The 19,001-nt window shown below is 41.3% G+C and overlaps 1 protein-coding gene across 1 annotated transcript; it reads right to left on the bottom strand.

Annotated features, from left to right (window-relative positions):
- Positions 1 to 428: 428 nt before the first annotated feature.
- On the bottom strand, positions 429 to 15,570 carry ankrd33bb (ankyrin repeat domain 33Bb). Its single transcript, XM_074650241.1, has 5 exons — positions 14,323 to 15,570; positions 9,907 to 10,036; positions 5,019 to 5,159; positions 4,639 to 4,802; positions 429 to 4,563 (listed from the first exon to the last, which is right to left on the bottom strand). Exons 1-5 carry the CDS (start codon positions 14,791 to 14,793, stop codon positions 3,916 to 3,918), a joined length of 1,554 nt encoding a protein of 517 aa, XP_074506342.1. The 5' UTR covers positions 14,794 to 15,570; the 3' UTR covers positions 429 to 3,915.
- Between the last annotated feature and the right edge of the window lie 3,431 nt (positions 15,571 to 19,001).

The raw sequence follows: 19,001 nt of genomic DNA, 5'->3' as shown, positions 1-19,001 counted from the left end.
AACAGGTGCTAATGATCAACTGCATAATAGGCCTTTCTCACAGCAGACATTTTGACTTGACATAGAAGGAAAACACTGTATAAGACTGGTGTTACTAATAACACTACCGATGGCTCTGTTCTATTTAACTATTCCAGTGAGATAGACAGTGAGTCAGTATATGCACGATACCAGGATCCTGAAATCAAAGCAGCAAAATGGAATTCAGCCATAATTAATTTCAATATTTACACCTGTGCTTTTCCTGCTGTGATACGTGAAAATGTCTTCCATGAAAAAGGTCTCTATGTAGGTTGAACCAAAATCATTAACAGAAACAGAAACAGAAACAGCAGCGTAGGAATAAAAAGGTTGCTGAAGACAGTTTAATCTAAAACATCTGACACCGAGACAAGAGTGAGCATAGCAAGACGACACAAGGTGGTCATCCTGCATCGGCAAGGTCTCTCACAGGCAGAAATTTGCGAGGCAGACAGGTGTTTCCAGATGTGATGTCATCTGAAGAAGCAGAAAAGAAACGGGCAAGGTTGAGGATCGAAACCCCAGCGGTCGGCCAAGGAAACGCATTGCAGCAGACGAAAGACACATCAAGCTGACTTCCCTTCGCAGTCCGAAGATGTCCAGCGGCGTCATCGGCTCAGACCTGGCAGAAAGTCCTCAGACGTGGAAACAAAGCCAAGCGACTATCCTGTATGCAAGAAAACACCAGAACTGGGGTGCAGAAAAATGTCAGCTCTGGGTGCTCTGGACTGATGAGTCCAAATTTGTAATATTTGGCTCCAATAGAAGGCAGTTTGTTCACCGCAGCGCTACAGGAATGAGTGTCGGCAGGCAACAGAGCAGCATGGTGGCGGTTCCTTGCAGTTGGGGATTTGGTCAGAACAAGTGGTCTCCTCAATGCTGAGAAGAAAAGGCAGATTGTTATCCATCATGTAATACCATCAGGGAGGCGTCTGATCCGTCCCAAGTTCATTCTGCAGCATGACAACAACCTCTAACGTCACAAAGAACTATCATCAGCGAAAAGAAGAACTATCTTCCTGCAACAGATGGCGTGGCCCCAACAGAGCCCTGATCGCAACATCATGGAGTCAGTCTGGGATTACATGAAGAGACAGAAGCTTCTGCACAATACTGTTTGGCAGCCTCAGAGCATCATAAACAAGTTTATTGCAGCCAACAGTAATTCAGATGGTCTTTATGGAAAAATGTCCTCTTACAGTTTATCCCTGAATGACAAAGAGGAGCATTAAATTGACCTACAAGCCCTTTGATGGAGCTTAGCTTTCAATGTCCCACGTCAAACAAACATCAGTATTTGTCATCGAAGAGAAGTTATACATAATTATACACAATTAATGACAAATTAAAGTACAAAAAAAAGATCCATATCAACATTCAAGTGTATTTCCTCATATGCCAGTCAGTGATGGTGTGACATGTATCTGTCAGGCCATCAACAGTTTCAATCCAGTGCATTTGGCGTGATATTCCTTTTCCTTTTGTATTATAGCTTTGAGTCAACTATGTAGTAAAGTAAATGAAATACAGTTTGTTGAAGTGAGCCGTTGGCGCTTTTAAATCCAACTCCAGTGTTGTTCCTCCATCGTCTCGGTTTGATGTATGATGAGATCCTCCATCAGCCTCCATCCCAGTGCAAAAGATTGTGGTAGAAATGAGTCATCAGTGTTTTGTCTTGTGTTTTGCTACCTAAGGGTTTATTTGGCAGAAATGTAAAGAGATCCATGAAGGGAGACCAGTCCACCTACTGTAAGTACAGTTCACTGTGTTCCAGACCCCACAATTTTGTTGTAATTCCCATTGGTTGCCACTAGAGGGTGTTAAAGATAATACACCATGTAGACTCTTTCAACGGAACTGCATTGCTAGGCAACAGCTTGGGTCCATGTTTACTTATTGTCAGCTGATGCCATTCAAATGGTGCCTTCAAATGAAACTCGTGTTTACAACATGGGAAGTCGTGTAGCGGTTAAGTCGTGAAGAATGCCGCTGCTAAGCAACGGCAATATTGACGTTACTGTCGGCGTCTAGCAGCCACAGAGGCTAACAATTTAGCAAGCTAGCAAGTGGGTAACATAATGCAGTAAATGCAAAGACATAATGACGGAGGAAATAGATGAGGCCGTTGGGAATATCAACATTTTCCTCAAACATATTATAAAATTACCAAGAAAAACAATATACGACTAAAATTGCAATATATTAACTTATGCGCCGAAAAATGAACTTCCACGGGCTCCGCCATTTCTGACGACGTCAACAAACACGTCACAAGTCGTCAGAGCTTTCAGAAACGTTCCGCTTACGAGGTTGTGAATACGAAACGTTCATATGGACTCATCTCGTAAACACGACCCCATTTGAAGGCACCGAAATACACTGCAACAGGAAATATACATACATACGTTTATTTACATAGTAAAAGTGCCTTACTGACTTATTTTGTAGCACTGTATTCCATTTATTGTGTTTCGTAAAAGCTCTTCTAAATGTCTTTTTCATTACTGCCATTCCAATGCAAAATCAAAACACACATGTCGGCTACTCAGGCAGCTAATGGTGGTGCCTCCATTTCTCACAGAGCAGGAGATACCTACAGTAGCACTAGTGGACTATCTTATGTGATTATTTTGGAAGTCAACAACTCAACAGTCCAGCACTAAGCTGTTTATTTTTGGCTCTGCCTTTCCAGTTCTCCACAAAGCCCTCACAAAGCCGGCTCCTCAGCTCAGCTGTCAAATACCGCTCACAAGCTTCCCTTCAAATACCTGTTGGACTATGATTCAGTGTAAAATGGCTTCTTGGCTTCATCCTGCATGCTCGGTGATCCTTTCCTGCTGTAGCAGCCAGCCACCGATCTTCATTTGGCCGTATCGGAGCTCATCTCTCCATCCTGTGAGATCCCTCCGACTGGCTCCCCTCCTCCCCCTTTTTGGTATTCCTCTCTGGCAAATCTTCCTGTCAAAGTTCACCATTGCTGACGTCAGCCTGACCTCTCATCCTGTTCTCCCGTCCTAAACCTTTTTCTTCCATTAGTAATCTCTGCCTCTCCTCTGTTCCTGTTTTCTCCCTACTTCTCTTACTGAATCTTTCCTCTTTCTGTTTCCTTCTTTGAGTCCCGTGAGCCAAATGTTCCGAGCTGGGAACCTCCGCTTTAGACAAGCACTTCTTTTACAGCTTACTGAAACCCTTACACCTAATCTTCTTTTGTTCTTTTGCCACATGTCACTGAATCTAACAGAAATATACATGGAAACATGTGTTTTGTTAGCATCCTTAGAATTACAAATACTATACTGGATGTGGATTTTTTTTTTTCCTGAGTTCCTGTATCTCTGACATTGCACCACAAGTTATGCCTCGCAAATGAAGCGTGTGAACTCAAGTAGAAACAAGGCAACAAATCCAACAACGTCGGCAATCTCAGCATACAAAAGTGAAAATACGTAGGGATGCACCGATTGCAAAATTCTGGTCCAATGTGCGCATATATTAACGGCCACCTAAGTATATTTGGTGACCCATTTTTTTTTTTTTTTATCCATCCGAGAGAACGACACCTTCTACGATCGTTTAACTAGTGGAATAGTAGCAGCAGAACGCCCCCGGGAAACAGATGAAGAGCCCCGACTTCGAGCACAAATAACCAACACAACCTTTAGCCGGTGCAAAATTGATGCAACACAACAGATAAACATCGGCCAACGCAATCGGCGAATGTCATCTTATTTGCTGTTAGGCCGATGGCAGTCAACAAGGCGAATATCGGCTGATACCAAAGTTCGGCCGATATATCGGTGCATCCCTAAAAATGAACAGTTATATTCACATTAACAAAGTCATGTCCTGCTTTCTGAGATAATGTGAACAAACAGTTAGTTCTCCCGTTTCCCCTCATCTCCTCCGTATCATAGGCAACAGTCTTTGCCTCTCCTCCTCCTGCCTCCTCTCTATTTTCTTCATCTTGTAGTTCCACTTGGGGATCTGGAGCTGGTTTTGGTCTCTGCTCCGTTTGAGTTTTTCCGGTAAGAAGCTCGGCGCCGGGGCTTTGCAGAGCCTCACTTTGGGCACCACGAGGCCCGGCCGCACGCTGCTCCTCCTCAACATATGCAGAGGCAGGAGGCTCGCTCGTCTCATGGCCACCGTGGCCACGTCGGCCAGCAGCTGAGGCTGCAGGCTGGCCCTCCGATCCCTCTCCTTGGGGATGAGGATGGCCCGCGAGTTTGCGAAAAATCTCTTGTAGTTGTTCAGTCTGTCCGGGCCCAAGCGCTTCAGCTCAGTTATCCGTTGCCTCCTCAGGATCTCCTGCACGGCCTGGCGACGCTTCCCGATGCACGGCGGGCTGCCTGGACACACCGTGCGGCAAGCCGTGGCAATGACCGGATTGCAGATACTGGTGGTGATCTGGACCAGGTGGTCAAGAACGCCATCGTCCATAGGATTTACCCTGTTGTTCATGGAAACCCTAAAAGAGCAGCAGGAAAGGAAGTTGATCAAGCGCCTCCAGCAGGACTTTGGCTCTTGGGCCTGGGCCACCAGCTCCTGCACAAGAAGAGAATCATTAGTTTAAAGCATCATATGGTGGATCCAATCTGTAGTCATGATGAGTTTATTAACCTCCAACATGGGCCACTCCAGGGAGAAGGAGTCACAGAACTGCTCGGCACAGGGCTTCGACATCAGCTGCAGCATCAGATAGGCCGTCTCATGTCGACCAGTGAAGATAGCCCACTCCCTGGGCGTCAGACTGCGGCCGTTGTCTCGTGACTGAATATCACCTCCTGCAAACATGAGGAGTTATGGAAGTGATCAATGCGAGGGACATTTATACATCCACCCATTCATCAAAGGAGATCTCTACCCTGATATATAGATCACAATACACATAGGTAACACTCAGGTGCTTGTAAGAAGAACAAAGGTCTTAATATAAGATGACATTTTCTACAGCGGATGTCCATTGACCTTAATTATTGAGATGTTTAGATGTGTTTTACCGGACAGCATGAGAGCCCTGACACAGTCGGAACGGCCCTGCATGGCAGCCTTCATCATAGCTGTGAAGCCGTGGCAGTTCCTCCTCTCGATGTCCATCCCGGGGAAGTAGTTGAGCAGGTAGTTGAAGATGAACGCGTGACCTGCAGACCAGAGAGACACAGACGTGTGCTACTGGGATTTTCCCGGGAGACTCACGGTTTTCATTACCCACTCCCGATTTCCTCCCAGGCTCAAATTTCTACCGTTTTTTTCCCGCTGGCACTGTGCAGCGTGTATAAGCCCTGTGGTTTCCACTCGGACGACAACAGAGCTACACCTAATGTCGTTTCCAGGCAGAAGAGAGCTGCTCACGACCATAGATATTCTGTATATACGCTCGTGACCGCGGCTGCGCTCGCCACACATCACAGCGTGCAGTGCCCAAAATTGAGCTTTGCTGGACGTAGCAAAAAGCCGTCATGGCGTGGCGCAAGCCGTTGGAAATAACGGGTATCAGAGCGCAGTGGTACAGTTGTCCCGTTGTGTCTGAAAAGGCCTCCAGTGAGTGAGAGACGGAGAGAAAAATGGAGAGTACTGAAAGAAAGAAATATTCAAGCAGGAGCAGAAAATGAATGAATGTATAAAAACTGATGAATATTAGCCTCGTTTAAACCAGAGATTCACACAAGTTCACGCCAGAGGGGCGAATTATTCAGTTTTCTTTCCTGAGAATTAAAAGTAAAATTAAAAGTAGGCCTATTTAACATAAAAATGCTGTTGCAGTGTACTTAATATTTTGTTCCTCCCTTTTTTTTTTGAGGTCTCAAGGTTGGCAAGCATGCATTAAAGCTATAAGTCAACAGGTCAACAGTTTAGTGGTAAAGTTGCAACCTGATGTCAAGCTTATATTTCATCAGCCACCCTGGGGATTGAACAAGTCACTTCCCCGTTGCTGACGGGATTTAAAGTCAAACTGCAGCTTTTTAACCACTCAACACAGCTTCTTAAACATTCACAACCTGAATCCCTAATTGAGTAAATCCAGTCTAAATCCAGACTAATGAAAAAGTCTGATCTCCTGAAATTCCTTGAAGTGAGCACAATGCAGAGTTTTAGCACGCAGCAGGAATCTATTAAGGAGGTACAGCTATAGGAGCAGAAGCGTGGTTGAGTTGAATGGATGGTTAATACTGGCAGTTCACCTCTGGGTTAATAATCCCAATACATGTCTAGACACCTTTTCTTCTCATGTATTCGACCACTCCGCTGCAGTCGTCTGGACTCACGGTCCCGGTCACCTGTTCCCCCTGAGGTGTCGCAGAGTACTTTGTCATGAAAAGGGGATCGATACTTCTTTTAACGAAGCAGAAAATGAAGATCAGTCTGCAGCTATTCATCATAGGACACGGAGAGCCATTCGTCATCGTTAGCAGATGAGAGGCCGCGGCGCCATGTCTGATACATGTGACTGCGTCACGATGAAATTACCTACAGTGGTGCTTTCTGATGCCGGCGAATAACAATGATTTACTGCAACTGGAAGCACCAGACCTCATAATATAATCTGTGCTTTAATTTGGACGATTATGAAACTCAATTCTTTGCAATAAAATATCTACCGCTGTAAATTATGCATCAAAAGTAGTTAGGAGGGGGCGACATAGACATAAAAACATTTTTCGTGATATTATATGAGGTAAAAAAGGATATTAAAGTGGCAGTAGGCAGAATGTTTTTGGCAACCTTTCTGCATATTGTAATTCAAGTGTTCTGAGAGAAAACTAAACTTCTGCACCTCCTCATGGCTCTGTTTTCAGGCTTTAAAAAATCTAGCCTGTGACGGGTCATTTCAGAGAGAGAGCGTTCCTATTGGCTGTTCATTCAACGGAGGCAGCTGTCAATCACTCGCGAACAACGATCAAACGGTCAAACTAGGCAGCGCTGATCAAATATGAATCCATATTCTGTTACTCAAATGCATATTTCTCTCCTCAAATGTTTTCAGAAACATCTTGTAGTGTACTGTTTAGCTGTTAAATGAGGAAGTTTGCTCCGGTTGGTCGGCGGTGCTTTGGTATTTCCTCAACTGATCTCAACACGGCGGCCGGGTCACAAACTTTCTCATTTTACAGCTGAACAGTACACTACAAGATGTTTCTGAAAACAATTTATGTGAGAAATAGGCATTAGAGTAACAACACAATAACATATTGATTCATATCAGTGCTGCCTAGTTTGACCGTTTGATCGGAGACTGTGAGTGATTGACAGCTGCTCAGAGACGGAGAGGCTCCAGCTCGGCTCTGATTGGCTGTTTTCCTGATCCCTTTAGGAGCACCGGAGGACACAGAGGTACATGATGTTTTTTCAGGTTACCTATCTCATGTTCTACTGTCAGGATATAGAGACTGCTTTATAAAAATAACTTTTTTTAATCATATTTGCTCCAATCTCACCTACTGCAGATTTAATGGGTTTATGAACGCACAAATTGTGACATAAATGTAATATTTTAATTTCAATCGGATGAAAAGAGACATCCTGGGAGTCGTGGGTGTGTCTGATGTCTGGTCAGTCATATCCAGGTTTTTAGTCCTATATTTTAATGAGGAATGCTAACAATGAAACTGTTCTACATTGTGGTAAATGAAGGAGAAAGATAGAGAACTCAAACTCAATAAGCTCTCTGCCATCTCTCTGCAGAATCATTTTATGGATCTCTGTCAAAGTGAGCATGTCAGCACGACTCACTCAAATAGATACTACGATACTACAACGATGATTTCATTAGCTTTGACTGGGTTGGTGCTCAATCACTCTTTATGTTTGAGGCTGGTCTAAAGTTTATGCTCGTCTGATACAGGTCTTTTGAGATTGCCATTTAAAACGAGATCGTATTAATGAAGTATCCTTGCACATTTAATTTTGTGTTGCGCTGGCCATTGCTTCTATCTGTTATGATAACATTACACTCACCAAAATAATCTTGTAAAATTACTAAAAATAGGTTGCATTGAGGAGCACCAGCGTCAAACAGGTTGTAAACAAGCCAACAATTTAGACAAATGTATTTGGTAGGAAGAAAAGTAAAGTGAACGGTAAAAATATTTTCCAAAATGTCAAAACATTTTTTGTTATATTTGTTAGGGCTGTGTATTGGCAAGAATCTGGCGACACGATACATACCATGATACACGGGTTACGATTCAATATATTGCGATATATATATAAAATTGTATTCCTATCAGGAGCCATAACCACATAATGTATTATATCTTCAACTGTGCAATACTGATTTAACAGTGCAATAATTCAGATGTGTAATAATAATCTGGTTTAATCTGACACCATTTATTTTTTTGTTTGTTGCTATTTTACAAACGCAACTGAATTGGAACTTCTTCTTTTTTTTTTATCACAAGCTGAAGATGAACTTAATTTTATCTTCTGTTGTTTTTTTTTTGGGGGGGGGGGGGATTTAAAGTGTGAGACAAAACCCGTAGTGGAGTTTGGAGTCGGACTATTTTGTGGATTGTGGGATTTGTGGAGTTTTGTGTGAAAGATTTGGTATCACTTCATTTTACAGGATAATTAGCAAGTAACCTATTTAAAATTTCTTTGGAATTACTGCCAAATTACCCCAATATTACCCTCAAAATCAATCGAAAATGATTGTATTATAAACATTATTTAATAATGATATGCTAAAATAGCATATTAACATTAAAGTAGGGCCCTTAGGAAAACTAAAACTAAGAGAAGACACTTCTGATCAGATACAAAACTCACCATTGTGTGACTTATTGTCAACATGAAATGTAACCTGGTAGCTAATGTCATGATTCAGGAAGTTTTTTAAGAAATTACAAATAAGTAATTTACTAATTATCATCTATTTATCAGCAGACATGGAAATAAAACATATCAATTAACTTTGTATTATTTTCCTGGAAATGTATTAAATAAATTACCAGCTATTGGGAAATAGCGGAATATAATTTCGGATAGATTTTGAGGTAAATATTGGGGTAATTTGGCAGCAATTCCAAAGAAATTTCAAATAGGATAATTATCACCTAATTACCATGAAAATTGCGGACCTGTAAAATGAAGTGTTACCAATGATTTAAGTATTACTTTTTTTTTTTATTTTGCAAAGATTTTGTTGTTTGTGTTGTTATTAACTGGTCATTCAATGTGTAGGGTGTTACATTTTGATTTGTATATTCCTTTGTGAAGTTTGATTTAAAGATTAAAAAAAGAACTACAACTGAAAACATCTTAAATCATATTTAGAAGAAAAAAGGAGTCTCAGAGACTTTGTTTCCTGCTTTCTGGTGACTTTAAAACAGTGAAAATAATAATTACACTGCATTTTTATGTTAAACTTTTAATTTTACCTTTAACTCCCAGGAAAGAAAACTGAATAATTTGCCCCTCTGGTGTGAACTTAAGAGTGTGAATCTCTTTTATAAACTAATATTCATCCGTTTGTATTTATTTTTGCTCCTACTTGAGGATTTCTTTCTCTTAGTTCTCTCCGTCTCTCACTCACTGAAGGTCCTTTCTGACACAACGTGACAACGCCACCACTGCGCTCTGAAACACGTTATTTCTAATAGCTTGTGCATTGCGGTAACGGCTTTTTGCTGCGTCGAGCAAAGCCCAACTTTGCAACAGGAAGTGAGCATGTTATGCTTCTATATCTCTCCCATATCTGTGGTGGTGTTTCTATCAGTAAAGAGATGTATTTCTTTGCGTTGAACTCTAGGGGTCGTAATCCGTATACTATACGAATTTACAGACACAAAACAAAACCCTGTGGAAACAAGGCGTGACTGTGAAGGGCCTTTTTTTAAGAAATACTAGCACTAACTCCTTTAATTCAAAGATCTGAGGAGTGTTTACCTGCTTGTGCTGCAGTGATAAGAGCGGTGTTTCCCTCGTTGTCCTGCCAGTTAATATCAAGGTACGGGCAATGAGAGAGGGCGATGACCACGTCCAGGTAGCCATGGTAGCACGCCATAATCAGACCAGACTGAAACACAAAAACAAGAGTGACTGAGTTTCTTCTTTCCCTTTTTTCTGTGATTTATTTTGGCTCTTAAAAACACCAAAATGTCTTCTGGGGGCTACGGGGGAAGCTTATTTATGGATTATATTTCTTCACATGGGAAAATCATTGCAGTGATTCTCTTAAAAAAAAAGAAATTATCAGTCATGCTGCCTACAAGCAAAGTAAAAGGCTGTTTTTCACAGTGTGTAGCAGACAGATAGTGAGTCTGTAATAGACTGTTAACTCAGGCTAAACATGGGTTTCACACTGGAGTCGTCACTCCACAAGCACCTAATTGTTCACATTGCTACCAGCTAGTTTGCTGTTATTTAAAAGGCTAATAGCTGTTAAATCACAGTTACTGTTTGGATTAGGGGTCAATAATATTTTTTTCTATCATATTTTCCCCCAAAAAATACATTACCAAAGAGAACAGGGGGTGTATCTTCAAGCTTTTCAATGCCTAACCTTAACCATTCAAGGTCAATGCCTAACCTTAACCATCCAAAGTCAATGCCTAACCTTAACCACTGGAGGTCAATGCCTAACCTTAACTATTCAAGGTGGTCAATGCCTAACCTTAACCACTGGAGGTCAATGCCTAACCTTAACTATTCAAGGTGGTCAATGCATAACCTTAACTATTCAAGGTCAATGCCTAACTTTAACCATTCAAGGTCAATGCCTAACCTTAACCACTGGAGGTCAATGCCTAACCTTAACCACTGGAGGTCAATGCCTAACCTTAACTGTTCAAGGAGGTCAATGCCTAACTTTATCTATTCAAGGTCAATGCCTAACCTTAACTATTCAAGGTCAATCCCTAACCTTAACTATTCAAGGTCAATGCCTAACCTTAACTATTCAAGGTCAATGCCTAACCTTAACTACTTGAGGAGGCCAATGCGTAACCTTAACCATTCAAAGTAAATGCATATCTTTAACTATTCAAGGGTCAATGCCTAACCTTAACCATTTAAGGTCAATGCCTAACCTTAACTATTCAAGGTCAAAGTCTAACCTTAACTGTCTCGCAAGAGTTTTGCAACTTGTGGGTTACATTCTAGACACAACCTACAAAAAGTTTCATGATCCACATTCATATTCCATCCCACCAATTTAGCAGCATTTTGTTGTAGTTCTCACTGGAGCGCACCGTCTTCCCAAATGAGGTATGACAAGTAATACATTATGCCTTCCTTCCCCACTACCCACTTCGTCTGGGTGGTAATAAAGTACCTCAAACGGTACAGCTGGTTGACCAATTAAGTCTTTATGGGATAAGACAAGAGCTTAATTTCAATGCAGAGCAAGAGGATAACTGACATCGTGAGACAAAAGCATGAATTCGAGGAAATTATTTCCAAGCTTTGCCTTTAAGGGTGACTAATATGAGAGATTGTGTATTAATAATTGCGGCCAAAATGACTTGACGTTATAATGTGAGCTACTCGTAATGTTACGAATCAGGTGAACTTTGAAACAACACAAAGAGTATTGCAATCATGCCCTGTGAATGTGGCTGTCCTGAACAAAGAGGAACTCAAACCACTGGTCCGGATGCAGAAAGATGAATTTTCTTATTGGCAGGAAAGTTGAAAGGGTTTGCATTCATACAGACGGCATGAGCTAAAGTTAGTAGGTCAACAACACCAAGACTGATGGTGAAATGAGTGGAATTGTGTTATTATTGAAACAGTGAACAGCCATAGAAACAGCCAGCATGTTGATGATAGTTATTGTTTAGCGTAATATAATCCCAAATGTCACACTGTGCTCATTTCCATGGCAGCATATGTTGCGTCAACACACTCCAAGGTGTCCTGAAAGACATTAGTGTCGCTCCAGGACAATCCTTCTTTGTCTGTTCCAGCTCTGTAAGCATGCAGTATCTCTTACCAAGTTCTCAGGTCACTACCTTAGCGAGCCCTTTAGAAGCTGAGCCCCGATGGCAAAGCTGCTTCTTGACCCAGTCACTGTGTAGTTTGCACTCCCCATCTGTCACCGGAGGCTTAACCAACTGCTCTGAATCCTCCTTCAGGATTTGACCCTCAATGACTTCAGCTGGCGTTCAGGAACTGCACCGGGATCCGATGGCCTGACCGCAAAACCCGATGTGACTGCCGGTGAGTAGAACAGCCAAGTTCACTCAGGGTGCACATGCTTTTTATCCTTCATTCTTATTTATTGGCCTTAAAGATGATGATGAACTGAATTCACAAAATCTCAACAGTTCTGATTGATACCTGTAAGCTGTTAACATAAAACTTAACATCTTACAAAGGGTAATAGGCCAATCAACATTGCAAGCACTTACAACAGATCAGATGCATGCTGGGAAACAGCAACAGCTCCCATATGAAAGTACACTATCATTACGATTTTAAATAATGACATTCCCAGGTGCTACAACAGCTCCATACTGTGAACTGCAGGTTTGACTATTTACAATTACTTCCTCAGTACTGTTTAGAACCAGACTTTAAACTAAAGTGTCATGATCTCACTTTTGCAGTGGGTGACTTACACCATAATGTGGCACTGATGCTGCACATACACCTCAGTTACATAGCTGTACATGAATTTGGAAAAGTTCCACGTTGCACGTTTTAACCTGCTTACTTCATATCATGAGTACTTTACATAACTGCTGATTATTCTGCACACCACACTGTAGTGTTTCAAACTTTTGAAAGTATTTCTACTGTGAAAAAAAAAACGTGTACACTGGTTGGTTCAGTTGACCTTCATCAGGTTTAAAGCGTATATTTTGCTTATATTTAGCTTTTTTGCAGTCAGAATTTTTGCGTATCTGTATTTTTCCTACCTTTTGAAGCCGCCACTGGTTTCCATTCATTTACACATGAAAATCAACTGACTGACTCGAAACTTGCTTGAGATGTGTAATCTATCATAGTAAACGTTAAAGCTGAAGTAGGCGAGATTGGCGCAAATAAGATTAAAAAAATTATCTTTATAAAACGGTCGCTATATCGTGACAGTAGTACATGAAACAGGTAACCTGAAAAAAGTCATGTGCCTATGTGTCCTCCGGTGCTCCTAACGGCATCTGCAAGATTTCACAGACCGTAGGAAAACAAGCAGTAAAGCTGATCTGAGGTCTGCTGTCCATCTGCCGTCTATGAGAGCCGGCTGTCAATCACTCGCGATCTCCAACCAAACGGTCAAACTAGGCAGCGCTGATCAAATATGAATCAATATTATGTTACGTTAATGCCTATTTCTCGCCTCAAATGTTTTCAGAATCATCTTGTAGTGCATGGTTTAGCTGTAAAATGAGAAAGTTTGTGACGCCGCCTACTGAAAATATACTGCCTACTGACACTTTAAGCCGGCATACATTTTGGCCAAAGTTATATTATTGTTTCAAAGTGACACAGTGCAGACTATTAAAATCAATCTGCTCTAGATTACCGTGAAATGATATTGGAAAATGAATGGAAACCAATGGCTGCCTGTAAAGTAGTAAAATACATCCAAAAACCACCAACTCTACAGAGTCAATGTATCCTCATACAATGGGTCGGATGATATCTTGCAAAAAGTTATTCCTCTTTTTTCATGCGTTTTCCGATTAATGTCCAGCAACACGTTTACGTCAATTTCCGCTTGTTTCATGCATACAGTCAAAGTACAGTTTTCAAAATAAACTTCCGTCTTCACAGGAAACAACTTGGTTAGGTTTTGACAACAAAACTACTTAGTTAGGTCTAAAAAGATCATAGTTTGGGTTAAAATAACTCTGGATGTGGCGTAACTTAAGTACGGAAGTTATGTGATAAATAAATCAGCGTTGACATCTGGTTTTACACCGGGTATGAACGCCGGTCTCCTGGTCAAAAGTCTGGTGTTTTTTGACTCACCCATCCACCCCGACCTCCTCCCTACACGGCGTTTGTCGCTTGTTATACTTCCTGGTTCATGATTATGTGGATTACTTAAAAATTGATCCTGTGGGATGTATACGAATTACAGGGCATTACTTTTTGTAGGTATAGCTACGAACAGTGTATGAGAACAGCCTGACAGAGTTTACATGATTTAGATAGCTAAAGCTTACACACACACTGGTACAGTCCTTTAAGATCGATACTTATGGAACATCATGTAGAGTATTATAAACTTTTGTGAGCACAGCTTCTTTGGAAGCTGTAGACTTTGCCATTTTTGAGTCAGCAGTGAAAACAAAGCCTTTAGCGCCTGAAAATCAAACATTTCATTAAAATGCGTTGAACCCAGACACCTACTCTTTTGTTTCGATCCGTCTCTTTCACTTCCTCTTCGGTCACTCCTTGTCTGATCATAATCCTGACGATGATGGAGTTGTTGTTGCAGCAGGCCTTAAAGAAGGAAATGGGCTCAGGGCTGTCGGGGCTCGGCGCGCGGTACATGTGGGACGCAACTGAATTGTCATGGGGATAGAAAGAATCGTCCGAGAGAACGCTCTGCCTGTCCCAGTCGAGCGGCAGGGCCTCGAAGTCCAACTCCTCGAACTCCTGGTAGATATCGTCCTCATCCTCCCAATAGTTTCGCGTGTAATCAACTTCAGTCTCCTCGTTATCGTCCTCTCCTGACACCTCACACTCATCCCCATTTTCGTCAACCTTGGTGATGGACATGACTGGTTTATCCATAGCCACACATAGCCCCACGCCTCTGGACACTCCATTCTCCCGAACCTTTGAACCTCCACCTTGTTCCTCTGTTATTAACACCATTTAAACCCTCCCTTGCACCCACACTTTTTTAATTCTTGTGGGGTGCCTGGACAACTCTAGGAGGACCTAGAGTTTATGTCCAGTCTACCGGGCTGCGGCAATACGTAATCTCATCCTACCAGACAGAAGATTGCATCCTGCCAGGCTACTGACCTCTATCTGTTTCCGTCTCAGTCAGGTTTCCCAAGAGATAACGGTCACCAGAGGTCACAAGGGACGCATGACATCATCACACATGCTCCCAATACTCCGTCATTGTCGAATAAATCTTCTCAGGATGCCATAAAGTTTAGGATTCCCCGGAACTCCACAAGTTCTCAAGAAAGGTTTGATCACATGCATGATCTGAGGTAGTCACTCTGGGTTGGTGAAGTGACCGAAGAGAGTCACAAGATTTCCTCTTCAATGACTCTGTTGCATTTCCAAATAAATGGAGTTCGACAAGCCCCGGATTTTCCCAGGAGTTATAAATTGTGGAAAAGTCCCTGCCCATTTCCATGCGACTCTTGGCGATGCCACCAAAAGCCTCTTCCGTCAAATCTTTTAATCATGGCTTCAGAACCCAGACGGGCAGCTTGGATTCTTGAAGTCTTGATGTGAAGTTAAAGCTAAAGTTGTCCTCTGGAAAGTGGAACAGGCAGTCGTCTTGGTTGGAAACAGCAACAGTCCCCACTAACAGCGACTAATCGTGTTTCCCTGTGGAGAACCATTGAGCTTCCTTTGATGATGGCCGCCAATGGGATGAGAGACATTCCCTTGAACTGACGCATGCTAATCCCTTTAGTTGCTCTCTCTCTCTCTGGCTGTTCTTTCGTGTTCTCCTCCCCCGTGACCAGACAGTTTTAATGTTTTCTGTTGGAATACAATAAAGTGGAACATTGAATGGTACAAGCACAGAGGGAATGTCTTAACTTTTAAGAATCTTCTGCCTTAATATCTATAGATGTTTTACACAGGGAGAAAACTGAAGAAAATAAGCGTGTTCTTTTCACAAGTACATGTAAAAGCACTAAACACAGAGAATATGCAAAGTCATTGCAACAACAAACAAAAACATCCATCCCACCAACATTCATTTACTACCTTTGTTCTGGCCGAGATATCCTTATTAAAGATTTAATGTCATCAGTGCAACAAGTCAAGCTGACCCCACCCCCCTCTTGTTCCATCTTCTGCCAGCTTAACACTGCCAGCTTAAATTGGATTTAACAACCATGTGACTATTTTGTTTGTATAGGGTACAGTGGAAGGACTGGGATCACTTTAAACCAAGACAGTTCAGGCCGTAATGTCACCTTCATCAGTCTCTAAGACATACTATTTGCTGAGTGCAATGCCAATCACCAATAATGTAATACTTGGATCCGTTTTGATTAAAGGTTCTCTATACGATATCCAGAGCATTAATATAGCAGCAAACTACTATTGTGTATGTAAAGATGTAGAGTATTGTCTACCTGAGTAGAGAATGAAGTCGCTCTCCCTCTGTTTGTGTTGTAATTCCAGCTTCTCCATGCTTTGTTGACATAGCCGGGCTGGTAGAGCGTGCCTTTTACTGCATGTTCGTGCATGGGAGCGTGCCCCACTGGCTAGCTCAGTGCCGCAGCTCTGCACTGCTCTCATATGACGGTTATAGCGGTTCCTTCATCGCAGAAGCGTAGCGCCCATCCTTTGGTTCCGCGGTTGCCGTTGATTGCACTGTTAGCACTGTTGCCGTTGTTAGCTGCTAGCAGCCGGCTCAGCCATCGCTATATTGAGAGACAATTTTGCATTGAACACCTTAAATAAATAACTTTTTGAATCGGTTAAGGCAATGTAAAATATTCCACAATTAGAATGTGTATCAAAGACAGATTGTAGATTAAAGAGAAAGTAAAATTGCCCCCACAACATGCCTATGGAAGCAATAACAACAACAAAAAATGACCATTTTTATTTTCAGGGTTTACAAATTCAGATAACAAAATTCAAGTTTTAAATTTTCTAAATAATTATCAAGTTGCTCGAATTCAATTAATCAATGAATCCAACATTTTTAACCTGTGTGAATTTATTTTTGCCGCAGCAGAAATAAGCTATGAACACAACACTGACTCATTATCACCTTTTAAGTTGATATTGCTAACTTGTTAGTGAACAGTTGCTTTGGTAGGCATGTTCAAGTGTCAATTTTTCTTCTTGAATTTTAGGTCTGAATTTCATGATTTCTGGATTTTTTAAACCTGAATTTGACTAAAACCTGAATGAAAAAAAATACTTAAAATCGAATTTTTCCATTATCACCACTACTGGAAATGTCAAATTAAGACATTCAAACCACATATACTCAGATAAATGGTTTTCAAAGTAAAATATTTCAATGCCATAAATTCAGTGGCATTAAAATGTCAACATTAAATTCTCAGTAGTGGTTGAATTTCAGTCGCTTATAATATTTAAATCATTTCAGCTTTGCATTGGTACAAAATATCATTCACTTATGTAGTTTTGGATTCCAGTGACCAGTTTGGCTTATAAATCAGTCTAGTTCACATGGTCATGAACTGAGCATCTGACCTGAGCACCTGTGTCGGACAGTTTGGGATTCCCAGTGTTTTGTGCCGCCTGCCTTGGGCAGGTAAGGTTTGCTACATGAGGACACCACACTGACACATAACACAACATGTTTTGAGGCACAGAAACACTAATCTCTAGCGGTTAAATCCTGCATTTCCTGAAACACACTACACCATTCTGTGAAATAAACTGCCCTTTTGAAGGAGGTAAACTAATTATTTACAAGTTGTCTTTGACCCAGGTCTGAAATATCTTGTTCAAAATAGTCATCTGTGCCAGAGAGAGTACATTTTACACTCTGAACTGAACTTTGCCTGAAGTCGGGTTTTACAATAGAGAAGAAAAAGAAATCAAAGTCTTCACGACACAGCATTAATCTCTTCAGAGCTCCTTACGGAGGGACAAATCACAGGCACTTAGTCCGTGATTTGATCGCCATGAAAGGTTGATCCCATTGTGCTGATGAAAAATGAAGCACAGGTTGGAGAAATCTGATTTAGCTTGGCAGTAGAAATCTTGTTTCAGCTGCATACGCTGCTAATCTGCACTTGGTTTCCACAACTGTTAAGACATTAGCATTAGCAGAAAGGTAATTGGATTCAGCAGGAATAACCCCACATCCTGTTTCCTAGAGCGGCGCTTTCCAGAGAACTGGGCTGTTGAATGCTGATGTTGAATTCTGATGAAGGATAAATACATTTTGGCACATACATTGATAAATGAATGGCCTGTGTTCTGTGACACTGTAGTCACATACTTTACTTCCAATAAATATATATGAAATTGATCAGTTTTCTATAAGATCTCTCAAATAAGATATTGTACCACTCAAGGAGCAACAATGTGATTATTTATAGGTTAATGGCTGATTAATTGAATTATTCCACCACTGTATCTGACAGGAACATAGTTGTAAACAAGTGGTTGGTTTGAATGTGTGCAACATGGTTCAACTTGAAATAAATGCAAACTCAAAATTTTGATGACTTTATTTATTTAGTGTTTCATCATATAGATGGTTGCAGGTGGACTGGGGTTTACACGGTCCGTGGGAAATATGGAAGAGTCTTCAGGTTCGTCCAAATCCTACGTATCTTTGTCATGTTATTCATGAACATTATGCAATTCTCCACTTTCCAGTGTCGTCTTCTTCTTGGCTTTTTTTTAGCGGATTGCAAAGAAACTTTTAGGTGCATACTGCCACCTACCGCCTACCGCCTATCTATTATGTAGAGGAACTAGTTTACATTAATCTGTAATACACTTTCTAGTGTCAATGATAAATAAATACTGTATAACTATAACTTCTATGAAAGTGTGTTATCCTCGTATGGTTTTTACTTTAACTGTTAATTATGTTGCATGTTAAGACAGGTGCTTCAAAAAATGTTGTCAAAAAAAGTCATTGCATAGTTTGTCGAAAAATTTCATGAAGACAAGTCTTGGTCTAGTATGTAGAACATTTTTTATCAAAAAAAATCCTATTAGCCAGACCACTACCCCTGTGGGGTCCTCAGCACACAAAAAGGGAAAGGACAACTTGAGTAGACGGTTTACAATGTTTTATTTGTTTCTGATCACACTCTTCTTTTCTTCTTCTTCTGCTTCTCATCTTCTTCTGTTGCTGCCCAGCCCCGGTCCAGCCACTGCAT

This window comes from Sebastes fasciatus, chromosome 11 (assembly GCF_043250625.1).
Source record: "Sebastes fasciatus isolate fSebFas1 chromosome 11, fSebFas1.pri, whole genome shotgun sequence".
Lineage (NCBI taxonomy): Eukaryota > Metazoa > Chordata > Actinopteri > Perciformes > Sebastidae > Sebastes > Sebastes fasciatus.
The sequence above is the reverse complement of the archived record's forward strand: the minus strand, read 5'-3'. Positions and strand labels throughout refer to the sequence as shown.